At 51.0% G+C, this 13,068-nt stretch overlaps 5 protein-coding genes across 5 annotated transcripts; 4 read left to right on the top strand and 1 right to left on the bottom strand.

The window, feature by feature from the left end:
- The first annotated feature begins 197 nt into the window (after window positions 1-197).
- ANOM_010488 (translation initiation factor 4B) lies at window positions 198-2,990 on the top strand. The gene is made up of 6 exons (XM_015555744.1): window positions 198-368; window positions 467-520; window positions 571-615; window positions 755-855; window positions 916-1,177; window positions 1,228-2,990. The coding sequence occupies exons 1-6, from the start codon at window positions 365-367 to the stop codon at window positions 2,244-2,246; spliced, it is 1,485 nt and encodes a 494-aa protein (XP_015401299.1). The 5' UTR covers window positions 198-364; the 3' UTR covers window positions 2,247-2,990.
- A 601-nt stretch (window positions 2,991-3,591) lies between these two features.
- On the top strand, window positions 3,592-5,470 carry ANOM_010487 (MFS transporter; the record flags this gene model as incomplete). The annotated part of the gene is made up of 8 exons (XM_015555743.1): window positions 3,592-3,708; window positions 3,764-3,784; window positions 3,848-3,905; window positions 3,976-4,035; window positions 4,094-4,379; window positions 4,428-4,812; window positions 4,868-4,970; window positions 5,025-5,470. 8 exons carry the CDS (start codon window positions 3,592-3,594, stop codon window positions 5,468-5,470), a joined length of 1,476 nt encoding a protein of 491 aa, XP_015401296.1.
- Window positions 5,471-6,490: 1,020 nt separating this feature from the next.
- Window positions 6,491-7,387, top strand: ANOM_010486 (uncharacterized protein; the record flags this gene model as incomplete). Its single annotated transcript, XM_015555742.1, has 2 exons — window positions 6,491-6,766; window positions 6,849-7,387. Exons 1-2 carry the CDS (start codon window positions 6,556-6,558, stop codon window positions 7,385-7,387), a joined length of 750 nt encoding a protein of 249 aa, XP_015401295.1. The 5' UTR covers window positions 6,491-6,555.
- Window positions 7,388-8,124: 737 nt separating this feature from the next.
- ANOM_010485 (uncharacterized protein) lies at window positions 8,125-10,902 on the top strand (the record flags this gene model as incomplete). Its single annotated transcript, XM_015555741.1, has 10 exons — window positions 8,125-8,155; window positions 8,213-8,238; window positions 8,305-8,483; window positions 8,554-8,837; window positions 8,895-9,353; window positions 9,553-9,731; window positions 9,796-9,835; window positions 10,132-10,256; window positions 10,375-10,496; window positions 10,567-10,902. The coding sequence occupies 10 exons, from the start codon at window positions 8,125-8,127 to the stop codon at window positions 10,673-10,675; spliced, it is 1,554 nt and encodes a 517-aa protein (XP_015401298.1). The 3' UTR covers window positions 10,676-10,902.
- A 361-nt stretch (window positions 10,903-11,263) lies between these two features.
- ANOM_010484 (pseudouridine synthase) lies at window positions 11,264-12,893 on the bottom strand (the record flags this gene model as incomplete). The annotated part of the gene is made up of 2 exons (XM_015555740.1): window positions 11,264-12,589; window positions 12,651-12,893. 2 exons carry the CDS (start codon window positions 12,891-12,893, stop codon window positions 11,264-11,266), a joined length of 1,569 nt encoding a protein of 522 aa, XP_015401297.1.
- Window positions 12,894-13,068: the final 175 nt, after the last annotated feature.

Here is a 13,068-nt window from a genome sequence, read left to right as displayed (position 1 = left end):
TGGGGAGGTCTAGTAGTTTGACCACTTCTCCGCAAAGCGAGGTTGCAAGAAAAAGCCCTCTTCGCGGGTTTGGGTCGAGGCGCAAACCGAAAAGCCGCACCAACACTTTTAGAGGCTGACTTTTCTAGCGTCATCACTAAAAATTATCCTCGCGGATTAACTCACTTTCCCCTCTGTTCTTCACTGCGGAGCTCTCCTGCAAACCCCCCATTTTACATCGTCTTGTTCAAAACTAGACGCCACCTTTCGCATTCCTACAGTCTTCCTTATCGGAAGTCATTTTTATCTATTTCTCAACTCTCCCGTGTGAGACGCGCACAAGTGCTTCCCTTGGCGCGTTTCTGGATTTCCAACAACCGCAATCATGGGTATGTTTCTACCCCTCTCAGGCATAATTACGCTCTCGCTTTGTGACAGCACTGTCCTTTCTTTAATGGACAATGGATACTAACGATGATTTCTGCAGCGCCTAAACAGAAAGCCCAGAAGATGTCCATCAGCACCTTCTTAGCTGATGAGAGTAAGTTAACCCCGTGAATCTTCGCGGGGCGATCAGTGCTAAACCATTAGACTTTGGCTCTTGGGCCGACGAGATGGATGACATGCCTTTGCCTGGTAAGTGATGGATGCTATTCCAATGATCAGGCTGGATGACCTCGTACTGATACAAATGTCTACTAGCCGGTACGTTATTGACACTGCTTGCTCACAATGTTTGCTACCCACCTGGATAGACAAATCTAATACAATATAGCCCCTCCTCAGCCCAGGTTCGACAGCGATCGCCGTGCTGGTGGCCTCTCGTCTGCTGGATTCGGCAGTGGCTTCGGTGGTACACTCTCCTCCCCCTTTATGGTATTTTACTGCATCTGACAATGAGAAACAAGACCGTGAACGTGGCGGTTACGCCGTTAGGGAGCCCTGCCCCTCCCCACTCAGCCCCCGTATACTGCCCACGTCGGAAACTTGTCCTTTGATGCGACTTCGGCTGATATCTCTGACCTCTTTGTCGACTGCGCTGTGACGAACGTTCGTATCGTGGAGGATAAGTTAACGAAAGCCCCTAAGGGCTTCGGATACGTCGAATTCGAGACGGTAGACGGCTTGAAGAAGGCTCTCGACCTCTCCGGCGCCACCCTTCAGGGAAGGGCCATCCGGGTCAGCATCGCAGAGCCTCGTAAGTGCTTCGATATTTGGTTCATTATACACTCACTGACAGTGCTACAGCTAAGGAACGTGATGTCAAGGAATTCGACTGGACTCGCAAGGGCCCTCTTCCTGCCCCCGAGGCTCCGCGCCGTGTGCCTGACCGCTCCTCCTTTGGACGTAACATGGACAACTTCTCCGATGCTGGTAGCGAACGTACTGGTGGACGTCGCAACTTCGAATCCGACGGCAAGTTCCGCGATTTCGGCAACTGGGAGCGAAAGGGTCCTCTCTCTCCGACCGGCCCTGTGAGAGAAGGTGGCCGTCCTCGCACCAACGAGGGATCCAGTTTCAGAAAGAGCTCGCCTGCCTGGGGTGAGGGACGTTCCCAGGATGGCTCAAGGCCTCCACGACGTGAATTCCAAGAACGGGCACCTACTGCAGCTGAAATGGACAACGCCTGGAGATCAAAGATGCGTCCTGATCAACCTAAGGAGTCTAGCAACCCTCCTTCCCCCGCTGCCGCTCCTGCATCCCCTGCTGCCCCTACGAGGCCAAGACTGAACCTTCAAAAACGAACCGTGACCGATGCTGTGTCTAGCCCGGCTGCGGGAACTGGAACTGGGGCCAGCCCATTCGGTGGTGCCCGCCCGATTGATACTGCTGCGAGAGAGAAGGAGGTTGAGGAACGGCGCCAACTGGCATTGAGGCAAAAGAAGGAAGCCGATGAGAAGGCCAAGGCTGAGAAGGGCGACAAGCAGCGACCTGCCAAAGATCAGGCTAAGGGCGATAAGACTGGCACATCTGCCGATGCTACCGGCAGAGATTCTGCCGATACCCCTCAGGGTGCGAAGAACTTTGAGATCCTCCGGCGGGCCGGCGAGGACGAGAGTGGCATGGCCGCTGATCAAGATCAATCAGAGGAGGCCAAGCCTGCTGCGAAGGCCGAAGCCTCAAATGATGCCGCCCCTAGCAAGGAAAACGGTAGCTGGAGGCGGGCTCCTGCTCAGCCAGCTGATGCTGCTGACGAGGAGGGCTGGAGCACCGTGAGCTCGAGGCAACGTAACAACCGCCGTGGAGCCGGCCGTACGTTCGCATAGATCTAACGATACCCCGAATGCAGTCATTACTCGACCGAAACTTCGCATTCCTTCCAGAGCGAAATCCTGTTCACGAGGCTCTTCGTACGGTGCCTCGTTTCTTACTGTCGCGTACGGCTATCTCCGAGTAGCGCGTTTCCGAGGTTGCTCTGCGAACAACGTTCCTTTCAAATGATGAATTTTTTGGCTATGTTGATGACTGTTTGTTTTCAATACCAATCGTCCCGCTTCTCTCTACTCTCCATTTCTCTCTGATTGATTCACGACTTTTTCCGTCAGTCAAGATCCCCGATTCACGTCTAGTTTTTGCTACCGTTGTCCGGCAATGTCGAAAAGTTTTCTACGTTTCTTTTTACCCCCTCTTACTAGTTGCCCTTAGTTTCCTTCCGAGCTAGTGATTCTCATGTATGTGGATGGACTTAGTATACACTCGTGACCTTTACGGCCGATCTGGATGGAAAGATGCTATGTTATTCTTAACGATGGTTTCCTTTTCTTCCGCGTTTCTCGGCTTTGTTGTGTCCAGTGATTCCCCCCTTTCGTTGTCTTGTTCGGGATCGGGGGATGGCGTGCGGAGTCCTGTTCTTCTTGTTCTTCTAACGGAGCCATGTCCCTGCCTAGTTGACGAGACAGCCATGCGAATAAGATTACGACTCAGCGACCTGCAGAGGTGCTTTCCGGAGCCCAAGAACGGTAGTCTGTCTATCTTACTAGCCAGGCTTATAAAAGAGAAACAAAAAAAAACGACTATGCTTCCCGTTTGCTCCCTCTCCCTCTTCCAATCCCTGACACTGGTAGTCATATATGGTACTTACACAGGGGATCCCGCTGAGATTTCATTGTATTTTCGTCGTGTCTTGATTAGCTCTTTCTTTCGGTTAAACTGGGGTGATAGAATGAGCAGTACAGTTTTTCTTTTGTTCATATTGCCGCATCCATAGCCCTAGCGCTGTAATCCCTGTAGCACTGGACGGAGCGAGATGCGGTGGTGGTCATGGCCCACCCAATGAGTAGTCTACGGATATATAGGCTTCTCCCTCTGATACCCCGAATAAGTAATCCGATCCACACAAAATGCGGACCTGGGGGAGGCTGGGGATTTTTATCATCCCACCCTGCTGTCGACTGAGCCAGATTTGGAAAGATAAGCACAAAAATATACTTTGGCCAAGTCACCCTCCACAATCATACTATTCTGTTCGGCAGGAAAAACCTGCCGTATTAAAGATCTATAGATCTGTCCTTGACGTGGGGACACTGTCTTTCTTCTTCTACTTCTCTATACTCTTTTCTTTTTTTTGTCTATCTGTGTTCTTGATACCCCGCAGCTCAGCTGAACAAAATTATGCACCAAAATGATCTCCAAATGAATTATGCATCGAGGGCTTCCCCGCCGTGGAAGCTGGAGTTCCGATCCTCGAGGAGATTTGTGATCTCGGTAGTTGCGATGGCTGTTTTTACGGTTTGGAGTCATATACACTGGTTCGCTGTGCAATGTGTACTGACGGTGATGATAGGATGTTTTTATTTATGGCATGGTGTGTGAACTTGTAGCCCCATTGCGTATTACTTGCGGGTGCTCATGGATATGGGCTTGTTAGATTGTTCCCATCCTGCCGGTGGTTTTAAAAACACGGGTGGTTGTGCCTGATGATCAACGTATGTGGTTCTTTCTATCTTCCCTTTTGTGGCTGAGAGAAGTTGTTGAGTCGTTGACAAAATCATACAGTGCAGCAATGGATGGCAATCATGCTTGCCGCGTTTGGGGGTGCTATCTTTGTTGGATCCCGTAAGTTCCTTGTCCTCGTTATAGTCATCAGCAAACCTGATTGACCACATGGATATAGCTATATTCGGCTACTTCGCCGACAAGGGTACCTCCCGCCAGGTACCGTTCATCTTCGGTCTACTCGCGTTGGGCGGTTCGACTATCATGTTCTGGGTTGCCCGGTCACTCTCTTCGTTGGTCATCGCGCGAGTCCTGCAGGGCTTGTCTGCCGCTGTCGTCTGGACAGTCGGCATGGCTCTTGTTGTGGATACAGTGGGAAAGGACCAAGTTGGAGCGGCGATGGGTTATGTCTCCATGGCTATGACGGTGGGAACCGTTTTTGGTCCTTTTATCGGAGGGGTCGTGTAAGTCATTGTGTTGCATAGATGCCCTTACCTCGCTGACCCGTATAGACTATCGCGGATAAGTTACGATGCCGTATTTACGATTGCCGTCGGACTAGTTGTTCTGGATATCCTCCTTCGGCTTTTTATGATTGAGCAGAAAACCGCTTTGAAATGGACTCAGCCACAGATCGCTAACGAAACAGAGAGTTTGCTGAGTAGTGCGGATGAAACTGGCAATGGCGTGTATCAAGCCACCAGACAGGATCGTTCTGACCAAATATCAGCTAATACCTGTCATTCTGTTTGCTGGCCTGAGGTCAGCGGCGAGCCAATTTCAAGTGGAAGGACATCCACTCTACCACCTATCGTGCGCTTAATGTGTTCTAGCAGCGTGTTGCTCTTCTTTGGAGCAACCATAGTCGATGCCATTCTGTGGTCTTCTTTCGACACCGTATGCGGAGCCCTAGTCGCACCATCTAGAATGCTTTGTTAACCAGTGGCTATAGGTGCTTCCGCTGCATGTGATGGAGACATTCAACTGGAGTCCCTTTTGGGTCGGGGTTTGTTTCCTGCCATTGTTCGCACCGTCTTTCTTTTCTCCTCTAGTTGGTATGTTTGGTGACCAGCAAGCTGAGTGTCGATTGCATTAACCGATCTCAACAGGCGATGCCGTTGACCGCTACGGATCCCGAACAATCGCGTTCCTTGGATTCCTGCTGGACTTCCCTACGTTTTTCCTCCTTCGGCTCATCACACATGATACGACACAGGATCAAATCCTCCTCTATATTTTCCTATTCATCGCAGGTATTGCATCGACCCTTCAGATGGTGTCCCTCATGACCGAAGTCAGTCTTGTCGTTGAGCGACAGGAGAAGGAATCGCCGGGAATCTTTGGGAATCAAGGAGGCATGGGGCAAGCGTATGGACTGTTCAATGTCGCCTGGTCGGGTGGCCAGGTATTGGGGCCATTGATCGCGGGGCTCCTCAGTGATCGGGGTGGATGGGTGACGATGGTGAGCGTCTTTGGCACGATGAGTGGCGTTACTGCGGTGGTTATTGGCTTCTCAGATAAGAAGGTTCTGAGGTGTTTCGGGCAACGGACATAGCCTTGTGCTGGCTACTTTTTGGATAGTCTGTATTTTGGTCACTCTGTGTCTGAGGCTGTAACGGGTTACAACCATTGCAGATCGTGGTGGCGGGCGGCACGAAAGTATATGCGTTTGCATGATATCATCAGCCGATAAAGCAGAAAATAAAGTTTACCACAGGACATGAAGAATGCTAGATCTTCATGTAAGGGGCAAGTGGATATATAGATGACTGGAACTAATGGCTGGTATGTGTTTCCTAGGAGATAGCGAGGGTTGTTAGAGAGATAGCGGGAATAACGGTTGCAAGGGGGAAAGGGCCGCAAGGCTGGACGTTAGAAATTCCCCTTGTAAGTAGGAATTGCTTCAAGGCAGTTCCCTCCTTTGAAGACAAAGACCAGAGAGGCATGTTCCTTTGGAACAATCAAATTGTAAGTCAGCTCTTCTAATCCCCTGGAGGCAGTGAAAGAAGTGAAGTCGTTAGATTTATAAACATGATCCGTCACAAACATGCGGGGACTAAAAGGATCCACACACGTGTGTCTGCTCAGCGACAACCCATGATGGAAATCCGGGGGAGAAGATGAGATGGTGTGATTGCCCGAGAGACGATCATCCTAAATACCGATATTATTGACCTGGATTTTGAGAACCTCAACTAGGAAACCGGGCCCCATGTACGATATGACGGTGGTTGGATTTTCCCTTCCAATCCAATAAATCCACACCCAAATACTAAGAATAGATTAGAATACAAGTAAACAATACATTCGCAATACACCAGACATCGACGCCTAACGTCGGGTAACTCCACTGCTTACCCGCCATCATTGCATTTATTCCATCTGTCTGTCGACAGAAGCCTTTCTGGCACTAACGGCTGGCACTCTTCCTTTTCTTCTTCCCTGTTTGGTAGCGATGCGTGTGTGTCACTAAACACTAGCCTTCTGTTTCTATTTAACTGGATCGCCCCCATCTCTGAAACTCGTACTTCAATTTTTGCGACACGGTTCTGACCGGGGATCCTTCTCATTTCCCTAACCTAATTTCCTGCTCGACTTGCGCTCATCCTCAAGCCCGTCAGCAATTCATGAAAGACCAGGATGTCGACCACAACGACCACTGCCGCTCTCACATCGACCACGCTGGTCGGCATGCTTCCCACAATAAATGCGATGGGTCTAATTCCCGGGAAGAACTGTCCAACCTGTGGCCAGGAGACGAGTCTAGTACACGAGCACGCCGCTGACCAGAAGAGGATCAAGGAATTGGAGGGACAGATCACCTTCCTGAGTGTCCAGGCTGCACAAACAGGTAAGGAACCGCACCGTGACATGTCTCAACTGTCACTTGCAACCGCGAGATGTTCTATACTGACTGTGATCTCCCTTGACAGCCGAGAAACTCGCCGAGTACGAGCACGAAGTTCGTCGTCTCCGGACCCAAGCCTCCACATATACCTCGCGAAATGGCTCCTCCGTATCATCTACCTCCTCCAACGAAATGAACCGGCCCCTATCACCTCCCTCTAATTCGCAGGGACGTCTATCGACTCTCACATCCTTTCTCCATTCCCGCGGACCCAGCAACACATCTCCGACCCAAACCCCCGCGCAACCCGTCTCCCAACCCCCGTCGCGGCAACCCAGCCCAGACCACACGGCCGAGCTGCAGAATGCGCTAGATCGCGAACAGAGCCTGCGACGAGCAGCGGAGTCACAATTGTCGCAGGCCAGTTCGGAGCTTGAGGAGCTAACTGCGCAATTATTTAGCCAGGCCAACGAGATGGTGGCTCAAGAGCGCAAGGCCCGCGCGCGGCTCGAGGAGCGAGTGGCGGTGTTAGAACGTCGGGACGTCGAGAAGAGGACCCGTCTTGAGCGCCTGGAGAAGGCGATGGAAAGGGTCGAGCGCATCCGGGCACTCGTTGGTCAGTGATCTGCGCCGGACAGAAATCTACCATATCCGTTTTCTGTTCTTTTCTTTTTCTTTTACTCTTCTTGTGCTTGGTTTGGTTATCTTTATACCCTGGTGTTTACAGCGACTGCCTCTCGTGGTTTGGAATTTGACATGAGACATGACTCGATGCTTTTCGGGTTCATTGCCCATGAAGGTTATGATCAGCATCTACGGCGTTAGGCACTTTATCTAATTTTGGGCTTTTTGTTGGGCAGTCGCGGGGCGTTATTAATGTCTAGGTCCATATTGTCCACTCCGTATATCGATGTACATGACGACGTTATATATTCGTGTTTCTGTGTCGATATACAAACGATCAGAATGTCTCTACTCCGTACTAGTCATGTATATAACATTTGCACATATGTCCAGACCACCCGAGAACACCAATCTAGGCAAGTATTCCCTCAATAAATAACAAAAATAAAATAGAAAAAAAATATCCTTCTCAAATCCGTACGTTTTTGTGAACCCCGCCAAATCTGGAACTAATTTCTGAGACCCACCCAACCCGGTTAATATCAATGAGAAATGTAAATCTAAGGGTTCGACCTTCTATTCATCCTCCTAGATTCTCGAACTATCGATTGATAATTGTCCCGAAAAACACATATCTTTCTGAAAAAAAAAAAGAAAAAAAAAAAACGTGTATATACTGATCCGGATATACAAAGCATCACGACTAAAAAGAAAACACTAATTGAACTCCCCCCACCATGCCCATCGGCGTAGCCATCATAGGAAGTGGTACGTTTAACCACAATGCGAGATTTGTATAAAACAAAACCCTAACGGAGAAAACAGGCAACTTCGCCCGCGAAGAACACCTGGTAGGTTCTCTCGTACCGAACAAAACCAACATAGCTTGTTTTTAACCAGTGGGACAATATGACTAGCCCGGCGTGCAAGCTTCGGACGCATTCGACTTAAAAGCCATCTATTCGCGGTCTCTCACTTCAGCGCAAACCCTCGCGACCGGAGTCTCCGGAGTCGACCTGTACTCGGAGGACGCAGGGTCGGGGAAAAGTTACGATGATCTGCTTAGTCGGTCGGATATTAAGGCCGTTATTATAGCGTGCGTTTGGTTCTACAGTATGCTACACAAGTTGACAGGGACGGGGCTAATACGATACTCCACGATCTAGTATCCCCATCCTAGTACAGCCAGAGTTCATCCGCAAGGCCCTGATAGCGGGGAAGCATGTTCTGTCCGAGAAGCCAATCGCGAAGGACCTATCTGCGGCGCAGGACCTGATTAACCTCCACAATTCCCGCATCGTCAGCAGCAAGACCGTTTGGGCTGTGGCCGAGAACTGGCGGTACATGAGCAAGTTTGTGCGGGCTGCGCAGGAGGTGCGGAGACTTGGTGGTGTTAAGAATTTCCGGGTCGTCATGAGGAGTATGATTAAGCCTGGGTCGAAGTATCATAGTATGTGTACTCCTTCTACTGGATATCGATGGGGGAAGGGCTAATGCGTGCGAGTAGAAACGGAATGGCGTCGGAAACCCGAGTACCAGGGTGGGTTTGTTCTGGACGGCGGTGTTCATGTTGTTGCTGCGCTGCGCTTGATTTTGGGACAGAGTGATGGTCTGGCTATGGTGGCTGCGCATTCGTCGCTGCGGCAGGAGCATCTTGCCCCTGTTGATACTGTTGATGCGTTGGTTAAGACCCGATCGGGCGCTACGGGTGTGCTGTCTGTCTCTTATGGTTCGGAGATCAATGATTCCGTTTTCGAGTTTACGTGCGCGGACGGTGTCGTGACGTTGGATTTTGATCGGTTGACGGTGAATGGCGAAGGTTATGATGTGCCGTTTGAAGGTCGCGGCGTCAATAAGGAGCTTGTTGAGTTCGCGGAGTCTATTACCACTGGAGCTGGGATTGCGACCCGCTTGCGACCGGAGGAAGCATTGGCGGATTTGGAGGTGATGGAAGGCATCTTCACTAGTAGCGCGAAGTCAGGGGAAAACCGGCATCTGCACCTTCAGATCTGAGAGGAGTAGGAATGATAGACCAGATGCAATAAAAGATAATAAAACGTATGTACAGTATGGTGTGGAGTAGAATTGGAGATCAAAACCGAAGCATAACAATTGATACGGGAGACGATAAGAGCGGAAGGTCAAAGACGGATGACATAAGCTAGCCAACGATCGACACCAGACCCGAAGCGGCAAGTCTTGGCAGGGCTTTCACCCTAATTTTCAGCTTAGCGAGGCGTTAGCACCCGACTGCACTGGGCGGCCAACCTCAGCGCGAATTTTTGAGATCGAATTCGACCCGTCACGACAACTCGAGCGCCAGCGGCCTTACGAAACCGACAAGGTATGTTCTATGCCGAGATGATGGATTCATATTGTCGTTGTTATTGATACTAATTGAAATTCAGATGGTCCTCGCAAAGAAGCACGTCCCCATCGTCAAGAAGCGTATGTCAAAATCCTGCCTTCCTGTTTTCCCGTCCAGCACATCCACCACAGCCCAGGTCCCATGTATAGCAAGAGTGTTAGCGAAGGAAGGAATTAGGGAGGGTTCGCACGAAATTTTCGATGAAAAACGGAGCATGATATCACTGTTCGAAGGAAGAATCAAGGAATCCGACAACGACTTGGCAATACGATAAAACACTTGGGAGATATACATCGGGACTTCTGGGACACAATCTGTCACACATGCACACTCGGGCTATTGAAATATTGGGACTGACAAGGATTGCAAAATACAGGCACCAAGACCTTCAAGCGCCACCAGTCGGACCGCTTCAAGTGTGTGCCTGAGTCATGGCGCAAGCCTAAGGGTATCGACTCCCGCGTCCGTAGACGCTTCAAGTCGAACATTCCCATGCCCTCCGTACGTTTTTCTCCGTTCCAATCTCGATCCGGAAGTGAAAGGTCACAGCGCGACCGGTGATCGAACTTTGCGATTTGCACAGCGAAACAATGAATACTGATATGGCTTGAATCGATAGATCGGCTATGGCTCCAACAAGAAGACCAAGCACATGATGCCCTCCGGCCACAAGGCTTTCCTCGTCCAGAACCCCAAGGACGTTGAGCTCCTTCTCATGCACAACCGCACCTACGCTGCTGAGTACGCCCACCCTTTCCACCGAGCTATGCAACGCAGAAAAGCGCATCCAACTAACATGATAATTCTGTAGGATCGGCCACGCCGTCTCCTCCCGCAAGCGCGTCGAGATCATTGCCAAGGCCAAGGCTCTCGGTGTCAAGGTTACCAACCCCAAGGGCCGTGTCACCACTGAGGCTTAAATGCTTTAGCCTAATTAAATCAACAATTAAAATCATTATACCAAAGCATTTTCAATTGGAGATGGGGATCTCTGGCAAAAGCTGCAAGGTGTCGCTTCGGTTTCTTGTATGGTCGTGAATTGAAATGAATCATCTCGTGGCGATAACGAATTTCTCTTATGTGCATGATTGGGTGGCTGGTACCAGCACTGGGATATCAAATAGAAATGGGGGCTTTTCCATTGCGATTCCCTTCCTCGGTCTGGTTACTTTTGATCGGTCGGTAGTGTTTGAACGTAAGACGTGCTTGGATCCGATTTAAGATGGCAACTCCGTCAGTGGGTTCTGCGCTGTGGTGGCATCCGTAGATGAGACCAAGATCTGGCTGAGTTGTAATTGCCAACCTGTATTTGCACCATCCTAAGCACTCGCTACGCCCTCAGTCCTTGGGAATCATGGAACGGTATATTCTTTGGGTCTGCTAGGCCAAGTACCCACAGCTCTACATACATGCCAGCGGCCAAAAACATAGAACTCCTGATATCCATGCATACAGGTATCATGTAGTCGTAAACATCAAGTCTATGCAAATATGGGAGAGCAAAAAGTCTAACACGACAAGGAAAGATCAAGCAGACTGCTGTTGCTCTGCAGCCTCTCGCTATCAACCACTCCCACGCCCCGAACCAAGACACTTCCCTGACTCCTCTTCGGCTTGTCTTCATCCTCCATGCCCTCCGGCACAGTTCCATTCCCGACCACGATCTCTTCCTCCTCCGGCACCGGCTCCCAGTCAGGGACTGCCTGAGGACCATCCATGCCTGGCGGAGGAAGAGCCCAAGAAGGCATCTTGCTGCGGTACTTCCAGTCGCCATTATCCGAAGAGTAGGCAACGGCATGAAGGAAGATACCCAGCTCATGCACACCAGGATCGGTATAGAGCTCCGTACCACAGACGTCACACTGCTCCCCGGAAAGCCTCTCGCCCTTGCGCTTGTGGTACTCTACCAGGGCAGCCTCGTGCTCGCGGGACATGATGCCCTCGATGACGGAGGACTCCGTACCCGGCGGCACAAGCGGCGCAGCAGTAAGATGAGTCCGGTACGAAACCGTATCCGGAAGCTCAGTCTTGCCCATGTTGTTCAACCGCTCCATAATCTCATCATCCCGATCACCGCTATCCTCGCTCTTTCCCAGACCGGGCCCGAACACACGCCGATTCGAATAAATCGGATCATTCGTGATCGGATGCCCCAGGAACTGAAGGTGGACACGAATCTGATGCGTGCGTCCCGTCAACGGCAAACAATGCACGATACTATATCCTTCCTCCTCGTTCGAATACGCAGGCGGCGGCGTCGCAGCCCGGTCCCCTCTCGCTGCAGCCGGCTCCGGAGCATGAGGGGGGTAGTACGCCAAACGGCGGAACTTTGTCTTCGCCGTCTTACCGGTGGCGCGGACCCGGTTCAGCCCCAGCTTGGGACTAACCTGCATGATAGGCTGGTCGCAGACCACCACCCCGTCCGGGAACTTGCCCTTCACTCGAGTCACGTACTCCTTGTGCACAGATCGCTCTTTCAGCTTGCTGGCAACCCTTTCTGCTGCTTTGGGATCTTTGGCGATGAACATCACGCCGGAGGTTAACCGGTCCAGTCGATTGCAAGGCCGGGGCACCCAACCACCACCACGCTCGGCGCGGAGGATCTCGATGACGGTGTTGTAGTGGTACCGGCCGGCGGAGTGGACAGGCACACCGGCCGGTTTGTCGATGACGATAAGGCCATCATCTTCGTGGATAATGCCGATCTCCTGGCTTGTGACGGGAGGTTCGTGTCGGTGCAGGGTATGCGAGATGACATCGCCGTTCTTCACGGTTGTGTTCGGTCCGGCTGGTTTACCGTTAACGGTGACTTTGCCGGCTGCTAGGGCCTCTCTCTAGAGATATAATCAGTCAAAATGATCCAGCGCGATTGTGAGCACATGTGTAAGAACATACGTAGTACTCTGGTGGGCGATCGCGGAATTCGGAGACAAAGATGTCGACTAGCTCCCGGCCCCTCCATCGCTCTTTGCAGAATGTGTTGTATGTGTAATGGTATGGACTGACGCGACGAAATCCTCCCTCGAAGTGATAGGGGCCTGTTGGTGGTTCGCAGGGTGTTACAGCCACTTTGGGTGGTTCTTCGACAGGGTCCGGAGGAGGCACCTTGAGCGTCGTGTCGACGGGTGTGAGAGCCATAGTGGAAGCAGGAAGCCTGCCTTTTCGCACAAGGTAGGCGAGGATACGAGGTGAGGGAGCCAAATTTAAGGGTTATGGAGAGTATCACGAGTTCATGGGCGGCGATTTAAATTGAAGAAAAGTAATTTTACGTGGGGTCGGAGGGGCGTTCCTGAAATTCAAAAAAAAATAAAAA

This window comes from Aspergillus nomiae (assembly GCF_001204775.2).
Source record: "Aspergillus nomiae NRRL 13137 chromosome Unknown contig00621, whole genome shotgun sequence".
Lineage (NCBI taxonomy): Eukaryota > Fungi > Ascomycota > Eurotiomycetes > Eurotiales > Aspergillaceae > Aspergillus > Aspergillus nomiae.
Note: the sequence above shows the minus strand (reverse complement) of the source record. Positions and strands in the feature narration are given on the sequence as shown.

Excerpts from the sequence above, each read along its gene's own strand:
- ANOM_010488 (XM_015555744.1), top strand. Across the intron at positions 616-754 it reads GGATGACATGCCTTTGCCTG|CCCCTCCTCAGCCCAGGTTC; the intron begins GTAAGTGATGGA and ends AATACAATATAG. Across the intron at positions 856-915 it reads CACTCTCCTCCCCCTTTATG|GGAGCCCTGCCCCTCCCCAC; the intron begins GTATTTTACTGC and ends TTACGCCGTTAG.